Source organism: Phacochoerus africanus, chromosome 4 (genome assembly GCF_016906955.1).
Source record: "Phacochoerus africanus isolate WHEZ1 chromosome 4, ROS_Pafr_v1, whole genome shotgun sequence".
NCBI lineage: Eukaryota > Metazoa > Chordata > Mammalia > Artiodactyla > Suidae > Phacochoerus > Phacochoerus africanus.
The window spans coordinates 70,820,583-70,848,060 of record NC_062547.1 but is presented as its reverse complement, the minus strand read 5'-3'; the positions used below and the strand labels follow the sequence as shown (position 1 = coordinate 70,848,060).

At 38.8% G+C, this 27,478-nt stretch overlaps 1 protein-coding gene across 1 annotated transcript; it reads right to left on the bottom strand.

Moving 5' to 3' along the window:
• Positions 1-1,570: 1,570 nt before the first annotated feature.
• LOC125124680 (vomeronasal type-2 receptor 26-like) lies at positions 1,571-20,554 on the bottom strand. The gene is given in 8 exon segments (XM_047774713.1): positions 1,571-2,526; positions 3,479-3,511; positions 3,514-3,601; positions 5,315-5,417; positions 5,419-5,525; positions 15,967-16,377; positions 18,397-18,631; positions 20,475-20,554. Coding segments are annotated over 8 exon segments (2,013 nt in total).
• Between the last annotated feature and the right edge of the window lie 6,924 nt (positions 20,555-27,478).

The window sequence follows — 27,478 nt, the reverse complement described above, 5'->3', positions numbered from 1 at the left end:
GATCAGGAACAATACAAGGATGTCCGCTCTTGCCGCTACTATTCAACATAGTTTTGGAAGTCCTAGCTGTGACAATCAGAGAAGAAAAAGAAATAAAAGGAATCCAAATTGGAAAGGATAAAGTAAAACTATCACTATTTGCAGATGACATGATACTACTATACCTAGAGAATCCTAAAGACACTACCAGAAAATGGTTAGCGCTCATTAATGAATTTGGCAAAGTCGCAGGATACAAAATTAATACACAGAAATCGATGGCATTTCTATATACTAACAATGAAAGAGCAGAAAGAGAAATTAGAGAAACAATCCCACTTACTATCACATCAAAAAGAATAAAATATTTAGGAATAAATCTACCTAAATAGAGAAAAAAACCTGTATTCTGAAACCTATAAGACACTGATGAAAGAAATCAAAGATGATACAAACAGATGGAAAGACACACCATGCTCTTGAATTGGAAGAATCAGTATTATAACGACTATACTGCCCAAGGCAACCTACAGATTCAGTGTAATCCCTATCAAATTACCAAGGACATTTTTCACAGAACTAGAACTGCTGTGTCCAGTGCTTCAGGGCAACAGAGTCCTGGAAGAGGAACGGCTTGGTATAACAGAATACTTAAGACTCTTTTACATTTAGAAAGTGGGGGACCAGGAGGCACTCTGTTCCTCAGAACTAAGGCCCCTAGGCTTTAGCACATATGGCTTTTATTAGGGAAGTTTAAGTGTTTAGGTTAGTGAGCAAGAACAGGCAAAGGGAGTGTCAATGCTATCTCTTAGTGAGACCTAAGGGAGACTACTAGCAATAAAAGTCACTGCAGCCACTGTGGAAAACAGTATGGAGATTCCTCAGAAAACTAAAAATAGAATTACCGTTTGATCCAGCAGGCCCACTCCTGGGCATCTATCTACAAGAAACCATAACTCGAAAAGATACAAGTACTCCGTTGTTCATTGCAGCACTATATGCAATAGCCAAGACATGGAGACAACCTCAATGTCCATTGACAGAGGAGTGGATAAAGATGTGGTAAAAATATTCACAATGGAATATTACTCAGCCATTAAAAGGAAAGAAATAATGGCATTTTTAGCAACATGGATGGACCTAGAAATTATCATGCTAATTGGAGTTAGACAGACTTCAGCATCATATGCTATCACTTACATGTGGAATCTTAAAAAAAGACACAATGAACTTTTTTTCACAACAAATACTGACTCACAGACTTGGACTTATGGTTTCCAAAGGAGACAGGTTGGGCATGGGGGGATGGGCTGGGGGTTTGGGATGGAAATGCTATAAAATTGGGTTGTGATGATCATTGTACAACTATAAATGTAATAACACTCATTGAGTAAATGAAATGAGAGGGGAGGATCCCTTGATAAAGATAAAGCAATTTTTTTCAATAGGCAAGGAATAGATTTATTAAGATAGGATGCTTGTGAGAGATACAAATGGGCAGGTGAGAAGGTTCTGACCTGAGGATTAAGTTGGTGAAACCGTTTTGATGGTTTCTAATGTCTGAATGAATACACCTATAATATTATGTATCTTAGTGTTTTATTGTCCAAAATCCCATGTGATACTTGTTATGAGATAAACCTGAATGCCTCTTTCTCTTAGAATTTATTTTATTCCTTAAACCTTTCAAAGAGTTCTTCTCAGGTCTTATAAAAATAATGTAGCACTTTGGGGCAAAGATGCAGCCCGGTAGCCCAGCACTGGAGGCCAAGATAGAGAAGATCTCTGCGGCCACCATGACCTTGCCCTTGGTGCTGTGGTAGACTGGGAGGAAAGTGACCCAGACAGTGCAGAACACCAGCATGCTGAAGGTCAGGAACTTGGCTTCATTGAAGGTGTCAGGTAGGTTCCTGGCCAGGAAAGCCAAGGAGAAACTCCCCAGAGCTAAGGAGCCCAGGTATCCCAAGACACAGTAGAAGGCAGTGACGGAGCCCTTGATGCACACAGTGATGAGGCTCTTGGGCTCAGAATGAGTGTCTATCTCAAGGAAAGGGGGAGAGGTTCCCAGCCAGGCTCCACAGATAATCACTTGGATGAGGGAGCAGATGGGAATGACATAGTTAGAAGCTCCTGTTACTAGCAATCTCCTCATGGTTCCTCCTGGTTTCATGGCTTTGAATGCCAGAATCACAGTAAGTGTTTTGGCCAGAGCAGTGGCAACAGCCACAGTGAACACAGCTGCAAATGTGATTTGTCTGAGTATGCATGTGGCTGTGTTGGGACAGCCAATGAAGAGTAAGGGGCAGGGGGAGATGAGCAGGACATAGCTGAGAGCCTTGTTATTGGCCTTGATGATGGGGGTGTCTCGGTGCTGCACAAAGACCCACAAAACTCCAGCTGTTATGGCACAGAAGCACAGAGCCATGCAGACTAGTGCCATCCCCAAGGAATCCTCGTAGGCCAGGAAGGTCACAACTTTGGGGAGGCTGCGATTTCTCTCCCTGTTTGGATACTCTTGGTCTGAGTACTGGACACACTGCTCTGCATCTGGGGAGAAAGCAGACTCAACATTTTATTTTCAAAATTATCAATTCTACCATATTTACATATATGGCAAACAGAAGTATTTCCTTTCATTGTGTGTATGTGCATTGTGCATATTGAGCCCTCTGATGTAATGTTCACACAACAAATTAGAAAGTGTTGGTGAGGATCTTAAAATGGAAACAATTGTACATTCTTGGGGGTGAATTTAGAATGGTGTAGCTGCTGTGGGAAATAGTCTAGCAGTTTCCCAAAATATTAAACATGTAACTACCAAATGAGTGAGGAATTCCCATCTGGGTACATACTGCCCACAAATTGAAGACATGGGCTTGAACAGGTGCTTGTACAATAGTCTTACCATTGCTATTTACAATATCCAAAAGATGGAAACTACTTAAACATCCATTGACAGATGAATGAGTAAACCAAATGTGGTACATACATAAAATGCAATATTATTCTGCTGAAAAGGGAAGAAAAATTTTTGGCACATGCTCTAATGTGGGTGAATCTTGAAGGTGTTATGCTAAGTGAAATAAGCCAGTCTCCAAAGGACAAGTACTATGTGATTCTGCTTATATAACATTCCTAAAATAGACACCAAATTAGAATTATGTTTCAAGGGACTTGGGGGAGGGGTAAGTAGAACTGTTTAATGGTAGCAGAGATTAAGTTAGATATGATGAAGTTTGAAATGAATAGTGGAGAAAGTAACACAATAGTGGAAATGTACTTCATGTCCTTGAATTGTACTCATAAGAATAATTAAACTGATAATTTTATATTATGTATATTTCACCACAAAAAACCCAGTCAATTGAAAGACTGAATAAAGACAGGAATTGAGAAACTGGTGCTTGATGACTGCTTTGCCAAACCCCTCAATTTTCTTTTTTTTGTTGAGAAATAGGTGAGAGGTGGAGTTATCCTAGGTGATGATAAGTTTTTATACCTGTGTGGTTGGAAATATGTCTCTTAGGCAAAAAACACAAGCAAAGCAGCAAATACGCCATCCTTCTTGTGGAATTTTTCTGAATCCTGAACTGCAACTCAGATTACACACAGATTTCGGTGTCTGAAAGGAAAAATAGTGAGTCATTGGTCATGATTTTGTATATGATTAATGGCTATTGGTGGATATCTATATTCCTTTTAGAAGAAGAAAGGATATTTCACCTTTGATTATATCTCTAGGTCTCTTTCCCATCCCCAGTTTATTGATATTAGCTAAACATCCGAGTGTGGGATATGAGGGTTATATTTCCACTTTCTTCTTAAATATTTATAGAAACAGCCAGAATTTTACCAAATAATTACATCTCTGATTTCATACATTACTGGCAACAAACCTTGATTTGTCTCTGATTTAACCACCTCATCTGCCACTCCTGTCAGTGCAGATATCCATGTGGTCATGATTCTGAGGTTTTTTATGAAAAAAAAAAAATTGACTCTGCTCTCATACTTGGCTGCATAGAAGGCTGTCAATTCCAGGTAACTGAGCCTAATAATAAGAAAAGCAGCCACTGGTTCAGCCACTATGGAAAACAGTGTGGAGCCTTCTTTAAAAACTAAAAATAGAATTACCAGGCATTCCCATTGTGGCTCAGTGGTTTGAACCTGACTAGTATCCATGAAGACACGGGATTCGATCCCTGGCCCCGCTCAGTGGGTTAAGGATCGGTGTTACTGTTAGCTATGGCGTAGATCACAGATGTGGCTCGTATCTGGTGGTGCTATGGCTGTGGCATAGGCAAGCAGTTGCAGCCCCTGATTCGACCCTTATCCTGGGAACTTCCATATGCTGTAGGTGAAGCCCTAAAAAAAATTTACCATATGACCCAGCAGTTCTGTTCCTGGGTATATAATCAAACCAAACCAAACCAAACAAAAAAGAAACAAACTCCATCAACCCTCACTAATTTGAAGATGCATACATACTAATGTTCATAGCAGCATTATTTACAGTTTCCAAGGTATGGAAGTTACCTAAGCATCCATCAACAGATAAATGGATAAAGAAGATGTGATATATATGTGTGTGTGTGTGTATATATGCATATAATAAATGTGATATATTTATATTATCACCACATCATAAATGTGATATATTTATCACATTTATTATATATATATATATCACATTATATAGATAGGTATAGATATATAGATATAACTCAAGAATGAAAATTTGCCATTTTCAGTAACATGAATACACTTGGAGAGTATTATGCTAAGTGGAATAAGATGGACAGAGACATACAAACACTGTATGGTAAAGCTCCTATGCGGAATGTAAAATAAACAACAAATTAGTGAATATAACTAAAAATAAAGAGACCCAAGATACAGAGAACAAGCTAGTGGTTAGAAGTAGGGGGAGGGAAGAAAGGAAGGGCAAAATAGAGGGACAGAATTAATAAGTACAAATGATTATGTATAAAATAAGCTACAAGGATATATTGTACAACACAGGGAATATAGCCAATATTTTAGAATAACTATAAGTAGTGTATAGCCTTTAAATTTGTGAATCACTATATTCAACACCTGCAAATTATATAATATTAGTCACAACTACACTTCAATTAAAAATTAGTTATACAAACCTGCTCTTTCTAGACATTTGCTCAAAATGTGTATAAGATTTCACGTTATGAAGTCAAGATGTTGCATTCAAAGAGAAAGTTTACTGCTCAGTTAAATGGGTGCACACTTTCATCTTGGAGGAGAATTCTGCTCTCATAGCTTTACAATGTACACATTTAGTCTTGAAAAGATGTCATACCTCTTTGAATCTAATAGGCCAATCTATCATTTCATCATTGATCACTAAACCTTGGTCATATAGGCCACTGGAGCCAAACTCTCCCACTTTAACCAGGAGCCCAAGACCACCTGGAAAACTCACGGCATACCATATGGTTTCTTTTTTCATCTAAGGACACATGCTCCCCAGCAGTGTCTGTAAATTGGATTTTAACCAGGAATGGGTGAAGCTAGAAGAAAAGAGAGATTGAAAAATGAAAAGTGCATTCAAATTAGAGATGGAACACCCATACTCACAAAGCAAGCATTCTTGCCCACTTCCCCAGTCTCAAGCTTTCTTGTTGGTAAAAACTAAGTTTTGTTTGGGTGTTTACCATCTCTCAGACTCCAGTGATATAAACTTGGTCTGTCATCCTGAAAACAAGGAGAGAAGGAATTGAATGCAATGTTCACATTGTGCAAAGCATGCCTTAGTCCTGGGTTTTGGTGCAACCCTGAGCCATGAAGTTTGGTGAGACTTCTCTAAGGAAATGCCTATGTTTTTTTTTTTCATTGTTTCAATAGCTTTTTATTTTTTTTTTTATTTCCCCACTGTACAGCAAGGGGGTCAGGTTATCCTTACATGTATACATTACAATTACATTTTCCCCCCAGCCTTTCTTCTGTTGCAACATGAGTATCTAGACAAAGTTCTCAATGCTATTCAGCAGGATCTCCTTGTAAATCTATTCTAAGTTGTGTCTGATAAGCCCAAGCTCCCGATCCCTCCCACTCCTTCCCCCTCCCATCAGGCAGCCACAAGTCTCTTCTCCAAGTCCATGATTTTCTTTTCTGAGGAGATGTTCATTTGTGCTGGATATTAGATTCCAGTTATAAGTGATATCATATGGTATTTGTCTTTGTCTTTCTGGCTCATTTCACTCAGGATGAGATTCTCTAGCTCCATCCATGTTGCTGCAAATGGCATTATGTCATTCTTTTTTATGGCTGAGTAGTATTCCATTGTGTATATATACCACATCTTCCAAATCCAATCATCTGTCGATGGACATTTGGGTTGTTTCCATGTCTTGGCTATTGTGAATAGTGCTGCAATGAACCTGCGGGTGCACGTGTCTCTTTTAAGTAGAGTTTTGTCCGGATAGATGCCCAAGAGTGGGATTGCGGGGTCATATGGAAGTTCTATGTATAGATTTCTAAGGTATCTCCAAACTGTTCTCCATAGTGGCTGTACCAGTTTACATTCCCACCAACCGTGCAGGAGGGTTCCCTTTTCTCCACAGCCCCTCCAGCACTTGTTATTTGTGGATTTATTAATGATGGCCATTCTGACTGGTGTGAGGTGATATCTCACGGTAGTTTTGATTTGCATTTCTCTTATAACCAGCGATGTTGAGCATTTTTTCACGTGTTTGTTGGCCATCTGTATATCTTCTTTGGAGAAATGTCTATTCAGGTCTTTTGCCCATTTTTCCATTGATTGATTGGCTTTTTTGCTGTTGGGTTGTATAAGCTGTTTATATATTCTAGAGATTAAGCCCTTGTCGGTTGCATCATTTGAAACTATTTTCTCCCATTCTGTAAGTTGTCTTTTTGTTTTCTTTTTGGTTTCCTTTGCTGTGCAAAAGCTTTTCAGTTTGATGAGGTCCCATGGGTTTATTTTTGCTCTAATTTCTATTGCTTTGGGAGACTGACCTGAGAAAATATTCATGCTGTTGATGTCAGAGAGTGTTTTGCCTATGTTTTCTTCTAGGAGTTTGATGGTGTCCTGTCGTATATTTAAGTCTTTCAGCCATTTTGAGTTTATTTTGGTGCATGGTGTGAGGGTGTGTTCTAGTTTCATTGCTTTGCATGCAGCTGTCCAGGTTTCCCAGCAATGCTTGCTGAATAGACTTTCTTTTTCCCATTTTATGTTCTTGCCTCCCTTGTCAAAGCTGTCATGGGTAATTTGATAGGGATTGCATTGAATCTGTAGATTGCTTTGGGTAGTATGGCCATTTTTACAATATTGATTTTCCCAATCCAGGAACATGGAATATCTTTCCATTTCTTTACATCTTCTTTGATTTCTTTGATTAAAGTTTTATAGTTCTCAGCATATAGGTCCTTTACCTCCTTGGTCAGGTGTATTCCGAGGTATTTGATTTTGTGAGGTGCAATTTTAAAAGGTATCGTATTTTTGTATTCCTTTTCTAATATTTCATTGGTGGTATACAGAAATGCAACTGACTTCTGAATGTGAATCTTATATCCTGCTACTTTGCTGAATTTATGAATCCGTTCAAGGAGTTTTGGGGTTGAGTCCTTAGGGTTTTCTATGTATAGTATCATGTCATCTGCATACAGTGACAGTTTGATCTCTTCTCTTCCTATGTGGATGCCTTTTATTTCTTTTGTTTGTCTAATTGCTGTGGCTAGGACTTCCAAAACTATGTTGAAGAGCAGTGGTGAGAGTGGGCATCCCTGTCTTGTTCCAGATTTGAGTGAGAAGGCTTTCAGTTTTTCCCCATTGAGTATTATATTTGCTGTGGGTTTACCATAAATGGCTTTGATTATGTTCAGGAATGTTCCCTCTATACCCACTTTGGCGAGGGTCTTGATCATGAATGGATGTTGGACTTTGTCAAATGCTTTTTTTGCGTCTATTGAGATGATCATATGATTTTTGACTTTTTTTTTGTTAATGTGGTGTATGATGCTGATTGATTTGCATATGTTGAACCATTCTTGTGAACCTGGGATGAACCCAACCTGGTCATGGTGTATAATTTTTTTGATATGTTGTTGGATTCGGTTGGCTAAGATTTTGTTGAGAATTTTTGCATCTATATTCATCAATGATATTGGGCGATAGTTTTCTTTTTTGGTGGTATCTCTGTCTGGTTTTGGAATGAGGGTGATGGTGGCATCATAGAATGTCTTTGGGAGTATTCCTTCTTCTTCAACCTTTTGAAAGAGTTTAAGGAGGATGGGCACCAATTCCTCTTTATATGTTTGATAGAATTCACCTGTGAAGCCATCTGGTCCTGGACTTTTATTTGTAGGGAGTGATTTTATGACCTCTTCAATTTCATTTCTAGTGATTGGTCTGTTCAGTTGGTCTGTTTCTTCTTGATTCAGTTTTGGCAGGCTGTAAGATTCTAGAAAATTGTCCATTTCTTCCAGATTGTCAAACTTGTTGCCATATAGTTGTTCATAGTATTCTCTTATGGTTTTTTTTGTATTTCTGCTGTATCTGTTGTGATTTCTCCTTTTTCATTTCTAATTTTGGTTACTTGGGTTCTTTCTCTCCTCTTTTTAGTGAGTCTGGCCAGGGGTTTGTCAATTTTGTTTACCTTTTCAATGAACCAGCTCTTGGTTTTATTAATTTTCTCTATTGTTTTTTGAATCTCTATTTTATTGATTTCTTCTTTGATCTTTATAATTTCCTTCCTTCTGCTGACTTTAGGACTTTTTTGTTCTTCTTTTTCTAATTCATTTAGGTGGAGGGTTAAGTTGTCGATTTGGGATCTTTCTTCTTTTTTGAGAAAGGCCTGTATTGCTATAAATTTCCCTCTGAGCACTGCTTTCGCAGCATCCCATAGATTTTGAGCGGTTGTGTCTTCATTATCATTTGTTTCAAAGTAGTTTTTAATTTCCTTCTTGATTTCCTCATTGACCCATTGGTTTTTTAGTGGCATGTTGTTTAGTCTCCATGCAGTAGGTTTTTTCTCTTTCCTTTTCCCATGGTTGATTTCTAATTTCATGGCATTGTGGTCAGAGAAGATACTTGAGATAATTTCTATGCTCCTAAATTTATTGAGATTAGCTTTGTGTCCCAATATGTGGTCGATTCTTGAGAATGTTCCATGAGCATTTGAGAAGAATGTGTGTTCTGCTTTTTTTGGATGTAGTGTCCTGAAGATATCAATTAAGTCTAACTTTTCCATTGTTTCCTTTAGGATCTCTGTTGCTTTATTGGTTTTCTGTCTAGAGGATCTGTCTATTGATGTGAGGGGGGCATTAAGGTCTCCTACTATGATTGTATTCTCATCAATATCTCCCTTTATGTCTGTTAATATTTGATGTATGTATCTGGGTGCTCCTATATTTGGGGCCTATATGTTGACGATAGTAACATCCTCTCCTTGGATGGATCCCTTAATCATTAAGTAGTGTCCTTCTTTGTCTTTCTTTATGTCTTTTGTTTTAAAGTCTATTTTGTCTGATATGAGCGTTGCGACTCCTGCTTTTCTGTCATGTCTATTGGCGTGAAATATTTTTCCCCACCCTTTCACTTTCAATCTATATGTATCTTTTGTCCTAAGGTGAGTTTCTTGTAGGCAGCATATTGAAGGTTTTTGCCTTTTTATCCACTCAGCCACTCTGTGTCTTTTGATTGGGGCGTTCAGTCCATTGACATTTAAGGTGATAATTGATAGATGATTATTTATTGCCATTTGAACCTCGTGTTCCAGTTGATTCTATGGTTCTCCATTCTTCTTCTTCTTCTTTTTTTTTTTTTTGGTTGGGTGGTCTCCTGTTATTATCTGCTTGAGTGTATTTCTTTTTTCATTTTTTGCAAATGCAATATTTGGTTTTGGCTTGTGGTTGCCCTGTTTTTTAAGTATGCTAACCCCTTCCCATAATTGTGTGTTTTAGCCTGATGGTCGTGTAAGTTCAAACACTTCATTACTATATTAAAACTAAGAAGAGAAACATACATACAAACAAAAAGGGTTATTTACTTCCTAACATCCCTTGCCCACATTTTATGGTTTTGATGACTTTATTTTTTTCTTTTTAATTTTATTTTGTTTGAAGCATGTTCATGATTAAATCTGTATGCTCGCTTATTTGAGTGACTGCTCTCTGATTGTGATTTCCTCAGTCCTAGTTCTTCCTCTTCTTCTTCTTTTTTTTTCTTTTCTTTTTTCTTCCCTTTCCTTCCTTTCTTTTTGGTTTAGAGAAGCCCTTTCAATATTTCCTTTAACCTGGGTTTTGTGTTGCAGTATTCTTTAAGTTTTGTTTGTTGGAAAAAATTTTTATTTCCCCTTCTATTTTAAATGATATTCTTGCTGGATAGAGTATTCTAGGTTGCATATTTTTTCCTTTTAGCACTTTAAATATCTCTTGCCATTCCCTCCTGGCCTGTAGTGTTTCTGTAGAGAAGTCAGCTGATATTCTTATGGGGGTTCCCTTGTAGGTAACATTCTGTTTTTCTCTTGCTGCCTTTAGGATCCTCTCTTTATCACTAACTTTTGCCATTTTATTATGATGTGTCTTGCTGTGGGTCTATTTGGTTCAGTTTGTTTGGGGCCCTCTGTGCTTCTTGTATCTTGAACCCAGTATCCTTTAGATTTGGGAAGTTTCCATCGATAATTTCTTCAAATATATTTTCCATCCCCTTATCTTTTTCTACTCCTTCTGGAATTCCTATTATGCGTAGATTGGCCCGCTTTATATTATCCCATAGGTCTCTTATATTGCTTTCCAGTTTTTTGATTCGGTTTTCTGTCTGTTGACCGGATTGAGTGATTTCCATTATTCTATCTTCCATATCGCTGATTCGTTCTTCTGCATTATTCATTCTGGTTTTTACTGCCCTTAGTTCAGTTTGCATCTCTGCAAATGAATGTTCTAGTTTTTCTTGGCTCCTCCTTATATTTTCTAGTTCCTTTCTGAGGGTATCTGCATTACTGTTCATATCTTCTCTTAATTCCTTCAGTATTTTCACTATTTCTCTTTTGAACTCCAGGTCTGTCAGACTGCAGAGATCTGTTTCATTGTTGACTGTTTTAGGTGAGTTCTCTTGTTGGTTTGACTGGGGGTGGTTTCTCAGCTTCTTCATCTTGCTTGTTGTTTTCTTTCTCCTGAGGGAGTTGTACTCTCCGTTATCGGGCAGTGTTTGCCTTGTCACTGCCGTGGAATGTTTCCTGAGGGCTGGCGTTGTTGGTCAATCTTTTTTGAGGCAGTGTGGCTTTTCTGGAGTGTTGATGGGGCTAACAGTGTTTCTTTGAAGCAAAGGAGGACTTCCTGTGGGCAGACAGGACTGGGAGGTCCACACCAGGATAGTAGCAGATTTCACTTGGTCATGCAGAGCTTGCTCTGGTGTTTTTAGGCTGTGGGGTTCTTGCAGGGGGTTGGCGGTGTTGGGCAGCTGTTCCTCAGGAGTGCAGCACCCTCTGGGGGCTGGAGCAGCTATCTGGGTCACTGAGAACCTAAGAGGCTCTTCCCTAGGGCAGCCCAACTCAGAAGGACGGCCCGAGAATGTAGGCAGATCTTTTCAAAGTCTGTCCAAGCTTGTTGCAGCTTTTCTGGGCTGCAGGGGCTCTTCTAGGGGGGCTGGTGGTGCTGAGCAGCTATTCCATGGGAGTGGGGCACCCCCTAGGGGCTTGGGCGGGTAGCAGGGCCGCTGGAAACCCAAGAGGCTCCTCCCCAGGGCAGCCCAACTCAGAAAGACCGTCTGAGATCTTTTCCCGGCTTGGCCAGGCTTGTTGCAGCTTTTCTGGGCTGTAGGGGGTCCTGCCTGGAGCTGGCAGTCCTATGCAGCTGATCCACTAGGGCACCCCCTGGGGGCTAGGGTGGGTAGCAGGGCCGTTGGAAACCGAAGAGGCTCCTCCCTGGGGCAGCCCAACTCACAAAAACCATCCGGGAATTAGGCAGATCTATTCACTGCCTGGCTAGGCTTGTTCTAGCTTTTCTGGGCTGCAGGCCTTTTCTCGGGGGCTGGTGGTGTTTGGTGCTACTCTGTGGAAGTGTAGCTCCTCCAAAGGGCAAGCAGGCCTGTGCAGGGACAGCCCCTGCGGTGGTAGGCTTCAGGCAATTGTTGAGGCCAGCCCTCCTGGATGGCAGGCAGCCCCAGGTTTGGCGAGAGCGTAGGGGGTGGTGGGGGTGGGGGGAGGGGATGCACTGGGAAGCACAGCTTTCAGCTAGCTAGCGGGCCTGTAAGCTTGCTGTGGCGTGGGGGGTATTCTATGGGGACCCACCCCTTCTTCTCTCCCCTCCCCAGCACGGGCGCAGACCAGGCTCTTTTCCCAGGTTCCCTCTGATGCGGCTTTCCACTTCCCTGCCCCTAGAGTATTGCTCCCTTTCTCTGCGACAGCTTTGTTTTCTAGTCTCCCAGGCAGTCTCTGCCCTGTCAAATGGTTTCTAGACCTCCCAAGCAGTTTCCGCTCCGCCCCGCCCCCCCCAGCCCGGGGACTAACCTCTGGAGCTGAGGTCTTGGTGCCCAAACCCCACACAGGCGTCTCAATTTTTGGTGACTGTGCCCGTAGTTCAGATGGTCCCTTCGGTTCTTGATCGGCTTTTCTGTACTCCAACTTACTGCTATACTCTTCTCTGCATCTGGAGATTCCTGTGGTTCATTTGATCTTTCCCCCGTGTAGGTGACTTTCCAGGGTGCGGGATCCCTTTCTCCTCCACAGTTCCCTTTCGGGAGCGCCCTCCCGCTCGGATTCACCTTCTCTCACTCTCCTCTTTTCTCCCGTTCTGCCCTGTAATGTCACGAACTTCTTGCCATTATTGGAGTTTAGGTTCTTCTGCCAGCGATTGGTTGCTGTTCTGTTGGAGTCATTTATTCTGTAGATGTGCTTTTTTTTTGTTGTGTTTGTGGGAGAGGGCGAGCGTGTCCCCCTACTCCTCCACCATCTTGTCCTCTCTCCGGAAATGCCTATGTTTTAAAATGGGTACAACATGGAATTTTTCTTTTACTGCATTTGGACATTTTTGGCCAAGAGTATGATTCTCTGGTGATCGTGGAATTAATACCCTCCCTAGGAGGGAAAACTGAAACCTACAATTCATAGAGTATTAATGATATTGTTAATATAGCTTTTTAATCCTTGAACCATAGGAACTCTTGACCCTCTGTCCTGGAAGATGATAAAAACTTTATTTTTTTTCACTTAAGTTAAAATTCACATAACAGATAATTCACCATTTTAAAGGGGTATGATTCAGTGTGCTTTTGTATATTCACAGTGTTGTGCAATCATCACCATCTACTGCCAAAATGTTGTCATCATCCTAAAGGAATCCACATATTAATTAACCAGTCATACTCTATTACCTCATGAAGCTAGCTGCTGGCAACCACTAGTTCACTATTTCTCTATAGACAGGCCTGTTCTGCACATTTCATATGGATGAAATCTTACAATATTACTCCTTTTTGTGTCTGCTTTTTCACTGAGACCAAAGTTTCAAGGTTGTGTATCAGTGATGTATTTCCTTTAATGCCTGATTATTATTACATTGCTTGGACATACTACCATCTGATTATCCATTCAACATCTGATGGATATTGGGGTTATTTCTATTTTTGGCTCATGCACAGTGCTACTATGAAGATTCATATACAAATTTTTATTTGAACACTTCTATTTTGGCACATAAGAGTGGATGGATCTGCTCATTCATATGCTAATTCTGTGCTTTAATTCATGTTTTATTAGGGTTGAAATGAACTATACAAACTTGACTTTCTTCATCTCCCAAAACAGCAAAATGTTTATTATTCCTAGATACACCACAAAACACTCCTCTTTGATTATCAAGGTTTTTCTTATACCTCAAGATGAGACATGGAAAAAGACAGAAGAAAATAGAAAATCAAGGTGTCAGTATCCATGGCCTCTAATTCTGTCTAGAGCATAAACCAAAAGTGTTCAACCAGATAAGGTGTTTGTCTAGTAACCCCTGAGGGCTTCTTCAGGGACCATTCTGTTAACTAATTTTTCCTAAGCCTGAGCCACTGTTCCTTGTCACTTCTTAGAACTCATTTTTTTAAAAATAAAAACTCATTATGTGAAATATCAGAATGTGACAACTCTGGAAATCAAGTTTTTCCCTCTAGTGCTTGTTGCTTATTGTAACAGCTTTGTTAATTTATTTAGGGTATTTTCTGATCCAGTCTTGTAAATTGTGTATCCTTTGTTTTATGTGCTCACTGAAGTCTTTCTTCCATTACACTAGGAGCAGCTAGTGATTCAACAGAGATTTCTTAAATGCCAAAAATGCATATAAAATTTCAAAGAATTATTTCCCTGTCTCTGCATGTGAGCTCTTTTGTGTGTTAGAGCAAGCCTTTAACATCCAGCCTTGCAGTTACAGCTCTGCCTTAGCCTTCATTTCCCTCTTGAATGAAATCTGATTGACCTTCAGCAGAATTGAGTGCCTTGGGCTTTCTTGGGGGTATTGTCTGATCATTAGCCAAGAACTGTGCATGATCTTATAGATTCTATGGGATATGTGGGAGCTCTTCAAAGCCCTTGTTTTTATCCAAAGCATATCTTTCCCCAGCCTTTCCTTCAATGTTTTAGAGTTTTTATATAGTATTTCCCATTATTATCTCTGACCAGGTGAAAGATAATATATTTACCTTTATGTATTTTCAACATACACTCCCTTAGCCCTCTCAGTCCTAAAAATGTTCAAAGAGAGACAAAATGAAGGTAAATCTTACTTCAGTCCATCAGAAAGCCACCAGGTTGGTCAAAACAAACAATCATAATATTTAAAATAAGGTTCGCATAGTTCTTTCTATTACAGTAACCTGTAGTAAGAATGTTGGTTTCTATTTAAAAGGTCTCTGTTCAGCTGAGGAATAAAGAATGGTACCAGAGTAAACTAAAACGTCAAGAAGCTCTGTACTAAAATTCTCTCTCTTTTTTTACTTTATTGAACATTCTCCATGTTGGAAGCTTTTGTTTGGATGCTGGTATTCTGAAAAAAGTTAATTTTGATAATTTTTAAATTAAAAAAATTTTTTTGCCTCACTTGCAGCATATGGAAGTTCCAAGATTAGGAGTTGAATCAGAACTACAACTGCCAGCCTATGCCACAGCCACAGCAATTTGGGATCTGAGCCACATCTGAAAACTACACCACAGCTTAGGGCAACACAGGACTCCCAACCGACTGAGCAAGGCCAGGGATTGAACCTGCATTCTCATGGATACTAGTTGGATTCAGTTCCACTGTGCCACAATGGGAATTCCAATTTTGATAATTTTTTAGCCAGATATTTAACACTTTCTTGGAAGACAGACATTTGGAGTTCTCTGCGTTTTTGTCATTGGGTACATTCCAAGGAAATGTATAGATTTTACTAATTGTTGATTCCTGAATGCTTTGTTATGAATTGTCTTTCATGTTTAAAGTTATTGAAACATACATTAGAAATGTTTTATTGGGCTTTTTTTTTTTTTTTTTTTTTACTTTTTAGGGCCGAACTCACGGCATATGGAAGTTCCCAGGCTAGGGGTCAAATGGGACCTACAGCTGCTGCCTACACCATAGCCACAGCAATATGGGATCTGAGCTGCGTCTGCAACCTACACCACAGCTCATGGCAACACTGGATCCCCAGTCCACTGAGCGAGGACATGGATTGAACCTATATCCTCATGGATACTAGTTGGATTCATTAGCCACTGAGCCATGAAGGGAACTCCATATTGGGTGTAACTTTTAATTTCATAGATTGTTAAAGTCCCAAATGGCAGAATTCTCCAAAGAGATGTAGCATTTATAGATCTATGTATAATCCATGCGAAGGAAATCTCCATCCATTGCGCCTAATCCTGTGGATCTTGAGACAAAAAATCTGGTCATGATACTGTATCTCAATAAAATATAATGATATATCAAGCAGCTGTTTATTCACGACATGCATCTGAAGGACCTTACCTTCCAGGGAAGAAGTATGGGCTTGTCTACTTCTGGAGATGCCATTTCTGTTTCCATGGAAAGCATTTCATGGAGCACGTGGGCCACTGCATACACAGCATTATAGATTAAATAACTGGAGTCAGACATGGTCATCATGTCAATATTTATTGCCATAAACTCTAAGGAAGAATTTGGTGGGCAGTCATTGACTTTTCCATAGTGTGACCCAACAAGTGCACAATCAAAACCGAGAAGCCACACTTTACTGAAGTAAAAGTCTTCTGGGTATTGGGAAGGATCAAATTTCTTGAGAAAGTGCTCAAAACCTGGGATTTCCCTCTTCTGGAGTGAAAAGGAGAGACTTCCATGGGAAGAGTGCAGTATGCTGTCCACCTCATTCAAAACAATATCCCACTTTGCTACCAAGATCTACACCTTGTCCAAGGTTAAATAAAAATCTCGTCCCATGTTGAGAGTCATGAAGCTTGCCTCATCACCACATATTATATGCACATTTGCAGATGAAACTCTATTCCTGGTCAAGAAATTTATATCAGTTGATCTGTATGTTCTCTTAGTGGTGGGAATCTTTTCAGTAAAGGCCACACATATACTTTTCTGTAGCATCTCTGCTTTCAGGTCCCAGAGGAAATGCTCCCCTGCTCTATCATCAGAGAAAAGGAGTGCCACCCAGGTCCAGCCAAAATGTAGCAATAACCAGACCAATCCCTGGATGAGAGAGCTGTTCTTGCTGGCCATCTGATAAAGAGATGGAAATTGATCTTTGTCACTCGGTCAAAAGGATCATATGTGACCTAAATAAGAAAAGAAAGCACAGTTCTTAGTTTAGGAGATTTTGATGTTGCCTTCCATGGGAAGAGATGAACCAATTCTCAATTGAACCAATTCCAATTACAGGGAGGGTGGCTTGCTTATTTGATGAAAATGAAGAGACTTCAGTGGACATTATACAGTTCTCATGTCATTCTGGGCACAGACAAGATTATGTTTCCTAGATCCCTTGCTTTTAGAGAAGGCATGTGGTTACTTGTGACCAATGGTATCATCTTCAAAACAAAGATTAAAAGAGAAAATGCAAGATTCTTCTGTGCTTATTATCTCCTTCTATTGGCACCTGAAGAAGGCATGTGTTGCAGAGTGTATACCAGTTTCATGATGGTGACTCCATCAGCCTTGCACTGTATGACTTTTGAGAAAGAGTTATTTTCACACTAACAACTGATGATTGATGTAAACTCTGAATAAATCAACCTTTTAAAATGAAATCTTTATTACTGGATTAAATTTATTACCACAACATTACTGAGATTATCTTGGAGATTACAAAATTTATCCTTGCTGATATTCTAAAAAGTAATTATTCTAGAACTGAACTTTCCTAACCTAATGTTGCCATGCTCATCTAGAAGTAATGTGTCCTGCCAGATGCTGGTCGGAGATCTTTCCCTGGAAAGAGATCCGGAGATAGAGATATCCATGTGAAAACTTTATGGGATGGTTCTCCACAGAAACACCTGTGGGAATAGAACAAGGCAGGAATAGGAAGAAGGAAATGCTGAAACACAAAACACTTGCAACTGAGTTTCAGCCAGTCCTCTGAGATCTCTTGAGCTGGGATGACCCTCCAGTGTTGTCCCAAATTTAGAATGCTAACCAGTCTTCTTACTCCCATGCCTGCCAGACACTGTCTTCTGGCTGGGCCCTGAGAGGGTTATGTCCTTAGGTGAGGCAATTCCTTGTGCTCTGGGCATTTCCTGTAATGTAATGAGCTGTGAGCTGTCATCTGTCAGTATTCCCATTAGCTCTGGGAAGGATGTCTTGGTCCTGAGCATGAATCTGAGTTGAGCTTCCAAGTGTTGACTGCACCTCTCTTTCATCACCCTTTTCCTTCCCAACTCAGGTAATCATCTCCCATTCTGAAGTCTCTGGGGTGTGTTTCTTTAATTTATTTTGTTAAGGTATAGTTGATTTACAGTGTTGTGCCAGTTTCTGCTGTAGAGCATAGTGACCCAGTCATTCATATATATATATACCAACATTCTTTTTTTGGATACTATCTTCCATCATGTTCTATCAAAAGAGAGTAGATGTAGTTCCCATTTCTTATCCATTCTAAATGTAATAATTTGCATCTACCAACCCCAAACTCCCATCCATCCCACCCCCTACCCCCACTTTGGCAACTACAAGTCTCTTCTCTATGTCTGTGAGTCTGTTTTTGTTTTGTAGATATATGGAATTTAAAATGTGGGATGTGTTTTTAACTCTGTAGAATGCATACACACAGCTTCCAACTTTCCCTTTGATTGCATGAGAAGGAAAGGCATTTGGGAACAGTAGAGTATCTTTCATCAGAACACAGACCCGCTCACTTGAGGGATTTTGTATAGCTCCAGAAGTGTTCCAGTCTCAGCTGAAAATGCCAACACTGTTCCTGTAACAATAGCCAGATTTCCTCTGTCTCTGGCAGTTGTAGTTAGGGACAATCTGATTCCCTCCAGAGAGCCAGAACAGGGCATTTTCCAGAGTCTCATGGTCACTTTTTAGGGCATTGTAGAGATCATAACCCAAGGACTGTTTGGGGAAGAGATAGGGGTTCTTGTTGATCTCCTCAATGGCGAAGAGAAAGGCCAGAACATGTGGATAGCTCTTGAAGAACCACCTAAACAGAGGGGACAGCATTAGGTGAATGGTCCAGTAATTCAGGGACAAATCCTAAGCCAAGCTATGGGAAAGGAAAAGTTTAAATTCAGGTTTCTCATTTAGAGATTCTCTTGTCTTGGCACGTGGAGATGGTGTGAATACCATTCAGAGGACTCTGGAAGACCTTGGCAATACCTTCTCACTCTGAGGAGGCAAATTTGGCCAGTCCTCTAAGAGACATTTGTAGGAAACTGTGTGTGGTGTGAGGGGGGTATTTAGCTGGATGATTTGGCTGTTAACTGGATAGAATTTTTTATTAGCTCTTATTAATGGAAGGTGCATCAACATCTGGACAGGATAGCAAGATATTCTCCTTTAGGTTTATGAGTAAGGAGTGCAAAACCATCTCATTAAGCATTTTGAAAAGATTTAGTTGAATCCCACATGTGATCTTTTTTTAAAAATGTTTTCTTTTTTTTTCTGTTTGTTTTTTTATGTGGTTTTTTTTTTTTTTTTTTACTTAGGACTAGAAGGCAACATGCAAGCATTGCTTCCCTCCCCCATACATGGATTACTTTAAATGGCACCTGACATAACAGTTCCTCAAACTTTTTAGAGGATTGCTTTCTGACACCATATTCATGTGAGGCATTTCAAGGGACTTTCACTATTAATTCTGCTCTATCTTGTCAGCACTTATAAGGCCAACTATCCTTAAAAAAATGATTCATCCATAATTCTAGTTTATATTCATGGATTTCAGCAAATTCTTTTAATAACTTTTATCATTTCTTATTCATATGTAATTTTTCCAATATTTCCTTCATTCTATTAACTAAAAATATAAATTCTTTGATATTTAAAGCACATCTAGCAGTTCCCGTTGTGGGGGAGTGGAAACACATCTGACTAGGAACCATGAGGTTGCGGGTTTGATCCCTGGTCTCATTCAGTGGATTAAGGATCTGGCGCTGCCATAAACTGTGGTGTAGGTCGCAGATGCGGCTTGGATCTGGTGTTGCCATGGCTGTGGCATAGGCCAGCAGCTGTAGCTGCAGTTAGACCTTTAGCCTGGGAACCTCCATGTGCTGCAGGTGTGGCCCTAAAAAGAAAAAAAAAACTCTAACATGTTTGTATTTCCTCAGAATTAATGTTTCATTTTTCTTCTTAGTCCTTGTCTTCTCCTTTTCTTGGAATTGTCTGGTATTCTTCTAACTTTGTAAATTACAGCCTTAATTTAAACACATTTATAATCCATACTTATTTGTTAAAAAATTGTAATAGAATCAATATTCTAACATAAATGGTGTTTTGGTTGCTTTTCAGTGGTTCTGACCTGTTTTTAATACTCAATTTTTTTAAAAAGCTGTGATTTTCAAGATAATGTGCCATTTTATTTTGGGGTAATTATTTATCCAAATATGATGAACTATTTTTTAAAAGTTACCAAGTAATGGCATTACATTTTTAATAAAAACATGTCATTTCATTGTGCTCAAATAATTTCATTGTGTTATTTCTACTTTTGGAATTTGAGGTTGTTTTGTTTTGTTTTCTGCTGCCCAAATATTGTTTTTTCCCCTCCATTATCTTCTGGAAGAAAACTGTATAGAGTTCATGTAGAAGACAGACTTGATAACCTATTAAATAGCTCCTCCACACTAATGATGCTCCATAGAGATTTCTTCTTAATTTCATGTACTCAATTTATCAAAAATGGGGAGAGGTGAATTCACCTTTTTTTCATTTACTTTTAGGATTGCCTTAAAATGTATATTTTCTTTTTGAAGGAATTTTTTGTTTGTTTTTGCTATTGGAGTGTAACACTTCAGTCAGCTTTAAAGTAAATTTTGTTGAATTACGTTTTCCCGTAATTTAAACCTGTCTGATGTTGTTTATCACTCTGCACGTAATAGATAGAAAGCCCGAAGAGATCGTACATATCAACAGAATTAGATTTGCAACTTAACTTTCCATGAGAATAGAAAGCTAAGATGTAGACTGCTTTACAAGTGGTCTTTAGTAAACTTCAGGGTGAATGTGAAGTGTGATTTATAAAATGTGTCCCAGAAACAAAAATGAAAGGCATTCCATCTATTCTCTTGAGGCTCAAAAGCTATGACTCTAAGTTAGAGAATGAGAAAATGATTTTTGTCCCATTCCACTGACCATTCCTCAAAATATGTTAGCTAATGAAATTCAACATCATCAAAATAGATGACCATTTTATGACATAATTAAATATATCCCAGCATCCAAATATTGGAAGAAAGTAAGTCTATGACTTCTCTGAAATATTTAAGCTAGAGTTCAGAGCAATTGTATAAAACTCTTCCAGAAAACTAAGAATAGGTAATACTTTCTATTTCATTTGTGCAACTACCTTTACATTAAGAACAAAGTAAAAGGATGCTACAAGAAAATAAGAGTACGAACATCTTTCCATACCTAAAATGTAAAATTTCTCACCAATGTTTCATATATATATGTATATATGTATCTATATATACACGTATGTAAATATATATGCGGGTCTGTATATATAACTGTTGTCAGTTGTTGAGTTTATTATAGGAATTCAAACTTGTTCTAACCTTGAAAAATCAATGTAATTTTCCATATTAGCAAAATAGAAGAAAATATGTGGTGATCTGAATACGTGAAGATAAATGTGTAGCAAATCTAAACTCCTTTACCATTATAACCTCAGCAATCTAGAAGTAGGGGGAATTTTTCAACTTGATAAAGCATTTGCTAAAAATTACTACTTACATCCTACTTTCTGGGGGTGCCTCAATATATTAAGCAAATATGAACAGATCAAAGGGGAGAAACAGACAAGAATTTAATAATAGTAGGGCCACTATTACCTCAGTTTCAGCAATGATTGGTCTTCCAGATACTCAATAAGGAAGCTAAGTGAAAGAAGCCACTCGTAAAAGACCACATATTATATAATCCTGTTTATAGGAAATGTCCCAAATAGGAAAATCTATAAAGATAGTAGATTAGCTGTACAAGTTAGGAGGAGAGGAAAATGGGGGGAAAACTGATAATGAATATGGAATTTCATTTTGCAGTACTATAAGTATTATGAAATTAGATAGTAATAATGGTTTCTCATATCTGAGTATAAAAACACATAGAATTGTACACTGTAAAAGGTTCAATTTTATGTGATGGGAATACCCTTTCAATAAAGCATTTGTTTAAAAAGTCAGTGTAGAAATTCTTGAGTTAGATGAAAGAGGAGAATGGAACTGGAAAAATAAAAGATTTAATTACATAAATGTGAGCACTTTTTAATACTCTACACCATGACACAGTTAAACAGCAAAACAGAAACTGAGTGTCAGCAAGTATCAAATCTATCGTGATAGGCACAGAAAATTATTAAAGTATATTATGAATACATGAGAGAAAAACCAATCCCTCAACAGAAATGTTGATATACATAAAGGCTATGACCATCCATACGCCTTTACAAATATGTACAGTGGTCTAAACTATAAACAACACTATTGAGAGGTACACTTTAAAATGATGGCCTTGTATTTGTGCCTCTGAAGCGGTGCAAACTGTAGAATATTGTTGGGCAAGAATGTAGGAAAGGATGACCCTGCCCTCTGCTGGCTGGATTGTGAAATACTAGTTACCCATACATAAATGCTCTTTGTATGCACATGAAGTCTTGATTCAACAATTTTACATTTATCTAAAGGAGAGAAATGTTCCAAGCTTGATATGAAGACCTGATCGTTACTTATTTGTTGACACACACAATTAATGACAATGTCTAAATAAATACATATCAATATGAAATGACATCTGTAGACATTAACTGATACTATACATGTACATTTTTTAAACTATGTTGATGATTGGGAGTTCCCATTGTGGCACAGTGGAAACGAATCTGACTAGTATCCATGAGGACACAGGTTCAATTCCTGGCCTCATCTAGTGGGTTAAGGATTCAGCGTTGCTGTGAGCTGTAGTGTAGGTCACAGCCGTGGCTTGAATCCAGCATTTCTGTGGCTGTAGCATAGGCTGGCGGCTACAGCCCTGATTTGACCCTTAGCCTGGGAGCCTCCATATGCTGTGGATGTGCCCCACTAGAAAAGACAAAAACATTGTGTTGATGATAAATTGTTATGTACAAGAAACAGTTCATATAACGAAGTTCACAGTATATGCCCACCTAGTAACCCAGAGAGTTTAGGAAAATATTCCAACACTTGGAATATAATGCCTGCTGCTCCTCTGCCCACAATAGAGATTCTGGAAATTTCTCTGGCTGCAGTACAGAAGGAAGTATGCAAAGTTTGACCTCAGCCTTGTGACATTACTAAAGACTCTCACCCCTCCCCATGACCTCATGGACAAAGCAGGTTAGCTCTTTCCCCACACAGTGCCTGAGATAAGAGAGTTTCCATCCTCTCTTGATATGCATCTCCCTGCCACCCTTAGCCTGGTAGAGGGCAAATAATCAGTAGATTCCACCCAACCAGAGAATGTACACCCATGAAACAATTTCCATGAAACATTCCATTTCATATTTGATCAGAGATACAGAAACAAGAGGAAAAGTAACATGAAATGAGACAGCAGTAGGGGACAAAGCTTGGGCTGGCAGAGGTCTTCACACAGATGAAGGAAAATAAAACCGAAATTCTAACTCCAGAATTCAGCAGCCCTCTGGTGCAAGGGCACTGCTGATATGACCGTCGTGGCTCAGTGGTTAACGAATCTGACCAGGAACCATGAGGTTGCAGGTTCGATTCCTGGCCTCACTCAGTGGGTTAAGGATCCGGTGTTGCCATGAGCTGTGGTGTAGGTTGCAGACGTGGCTTGGATCTGGCGTTGCTGTGGCTGTGGTGTAGGCTGGCGGCTACAGCTCCTGATTAGACCCCTAGCCTGGGAATCTCCATATGCCGTGGGTGTGGCCCTGAAAAGACAAAAAAAAAAAAAGTAAATAATGGAATATACAAACCTGTTCCTTTTAGACATTGGCTCAGATTTTGTGTAAAATGACATAATATTAAGTCAAGATGTTGCGTTCAAAGAGTAAACTTAATGCTCAGTACCTTCATACTTCATACTTCTTCTCATACCTTCATACTTCTTCTCATAGGAGGATTCTGCTCTAATATCTTTACAGTGTATACATCTAATCTTGAAATGGTGTCATGCCTCTTTAAATCTAATAGACCATTCTCTCATCTTCATTGATCACCAAGCTTTGATCATATGGGCTACTGGAACCAAATTCCCCCACTTTAATCAGGAGCCCAAGACCACCTGGAAAACTCACACCATTGAGGATATCATACTCCACAATATGGTATCTTTTCTCATCTCAGGATATATGCTCCCCAGCAGTGTTTGTAAATTGGATTTTACCCAGAAATGGATGAGGCTGGTGGAGAAGAAAGATGGAAAAAATGCTAAATGCATTCAAATTAAACATGAAAGGCCCATACTTACAAAGCAACCATTCTTTTTTTTTTTTTTTTTTTTTTCCCACTGTACAGCAAGGGGGTCAGGTTATCCTTACATGTATACATTACAATTACACTTTCCCCCCAGCCTTTCTTCTGTTGCAACATGAGTATCTAGACAAAGTTCTCAATGCTATTCAGCAGGATCTCCTTGTAAATCTATTCTAAGTTGTGTCTGATAAGCCCAAGCTCCCGATCCCTCCCACTCCCTCCCCCTCCCATCAGGCAGCCACAACAAAGCAACCATTCTTTCTCAACTCTCCACCCTCAAGATTTCTTGTTGGTAGATATTAATTTGTATTTGGGTGTTTACCATTCCTCAGACTCTAGTGACATGAACCTTACCTCTTATTCTGAAAACAAAGGGAGAAGAGTTTGAATTCAATTATGACACTCTTCAAAGTATGCAATAATCATGTATTTTGGAACCACCCTGAGCCATAAAGTTTGCTTGGGGCTTCTGGAAGGAAATACCTGTACTGCAAAGGAGTACAACATGGAATTTTTTCTCACATTTTTGACAAAGAATACAATTGTCTAGTGATAATGGAGTGAACACGCTCACCATGTGAGAAAAGTAAAATTTAGAAATCATACAATACTAATGATGTTAATATAGCCTTTTAATCCTTGAATCATAGAAACTCTTGGTTGTTTTATGGGTGCCAGAATTCTGAATAGGCTAATTCTGATCATTGTTTGCCAGCTATTTAACACTTTCTTGGAAGGACACGCATTTGGAATTGTCTACTTTGCTCTTTTTGCTGACATCTTTTATTTTTTAAGGAACTAGTGTTTATGTCTTCAATCACTTGTGGTAGATGCATCCTAAAACAATCCAGAATCACATCTTTGAAAGTAATATTAGAAAGGTCACCTACTTTTGGAGTTCCATCATTGCCCAGCAGAAACAAATCTGACTAGGAACCAGGGGGTTGCGGGTTCGGTCCCTGGCCTTGCTCAGTGGGTTGAGGATCTGTGTTGCTATAGCTGTGGTGTAGGTCACAGACACAGCTCAGATCTGGCATTGCTGTGGCTGTGGTGTAGGCTGGCAGCTACAGCTCCAATTGGACCCCTAGCCTGGGAACCACCATATGCCATGGGTGTGGCCCTCAAAAAGACAAAAAAATAAAAGGTCATCTACTTTCTACAAGCAAAAATTAAATGAGTGCTAAGTTGTTTGCCACATATTGTTTTTTTGGTTTTTTTGGGTTTTTTTTTTGTCTTTTTGCCATTTCTTGGGCCGCTCCCGTGGCATATGGAGATTCCCAGGCTAGGGGTCTAATCGGAGCTGTAGCTGCCAGCCTACGCCAGAGCCACAGCAACGCGGGATCCGAGCCGCATCTGCAACCTACACCACAGCTCACGGCAACGCCGGATCGTTAACCCACTGAGCAAGGGCAGGGATCGAACCCGCAACCTCATGGTTCCTAGTTGGATTTGTTAACCACTGCGCCACGACAGGAACTCCCACATATTGTTAATAATATAAAAATCATCCTGTAAATAAACATTCTGACATGAATTTCTATACATACGCATTTGATCTAATTTCCTGTTAAGATATTTAAAAGACAGAAATGTATTCAATCTAATTAGTTCATTTGCTTTAATCAGAAACTTGGTTAAATATGTTTATGTCTTGTGTATGAAAACAGAGGTTGTGAAATATGTCATATAAAGTAGATGTACATTCAGAGAAGCCTGGGATAAAATTCAGATAAATACATTTATTATTTTTTTTATGGCCACACCTGTAGCATATGGAAGTTCCTGGGCTAGGGGACAAATTGGGGCTGCAGCTGCCAGCCTACACCACAGCCACAGAAACAATGGATCCAAGTCCCATCTGCAACCTACACCACAGCTTGTAGCAATCCTGGATCCTTAACCCACTGAGTGGCCAGGGATTGAACTTGCATTCTCATGAACAATATGTGGGGTATTTAACCCACTGAGCCATGACCGGAATTCCCTGGATAAATACTTTATAACACAGGACAATATCTTGAGCCTTTAAGTACCCATGGTCACACATTTTATATTGAGACCACGGTCTCTGCTCCTTTGAGTGTTTGCATGTTTTTTATGAATAGTTCTAACAGTAATTAGTTTTTCAGGCTCAGTGTAGTACAGCAGTGGGCAGTGTAGATGCCAGTTCTGTTTTCCTCAATATTATTTCATGGAGCACTTAGACCACAGAATATGTGGCAACTCTGATGAAATTTCTGAGTCAGAAATTGTCAATATGTCAGTATTTTCTGGCATTGGGTACATTCTAAGGAAAAGCATAAGTTCCTAATTTTTGATTCCTGTGTGTTTTGTTATGAATTCTCTTTGGATATTTTATAGCACTTCACCCTAAAATAGGAAATATTTATCTGGTATAATTTCTTGTTAAAGAGATTGTTAAAGGGCCCCAAATGGCTGATTTCTCCAAATAAATATAGCATTTATATATCTATGTATAAGCAATGTGAAAGAACTCTCTATCCATTGTACCTAATTCTGTGGATCTTGAGACAAAATAATGGTCATGATGATGAATCTCAGTAAAATACAACAACAACAACAACAAAATAAGGAAATCCTCTATTTGCTAGAGTATTGGATGGCCAGTGAAGTAAGTCAGAGAAAGATATTGTATGATATCATTTATATGTGGAATAAAAAAACAAACAAAAATAAACTAATAGAAAAAAGATCATATTTGTGGTTACCAGAGTTAGACAATTGGTGGGAGGAGAAAGAGGATAAACGTTATCAGAAGGTACAAACTTCCATTTATATAAAAAATGAATATAAAATATATAATGTACAACATGAACACTGTAATTAACGTTATGTTGTTAAGGGAATAAATCAATAATTCACAGAAAAGAAAAAATTTTTGTAACCGTATGCGATGAATGTTAAATTAATTGTGGTATATGTTATACATACATATAATGAACTTATATATATATGAGTATATGTTATGTCATTTTGCTGCATATTTAAATTTATATAGGGCTCTCTGTCAATGATATCTCATAAAAACTAAGAAATGTTTATTTGAAAGAAAATATATGAGAAAAAAATCAGTGAAAGAGGACAAACTACAACTTGTTTCCTTTAAAAGGCCTTAATTAAATCATAAAGGAACAGCAGCTACTTAAATGTACACATGCACTTAAAGTTTTAAAAAATTTTGTTATTCATGCTATATTTAATGGTGAAATGTTGTAATAGTTTCAACTTTTAAATTGTTCAGCTAAAATTGTCTCCATTTAGGTACTTATTTCTGCTATAATGCTTGTTTTGAAAGCATAATGTTTTCAGGTCATTGATACATTAGGGAACAACTTGAACATAATTTCAGTTTC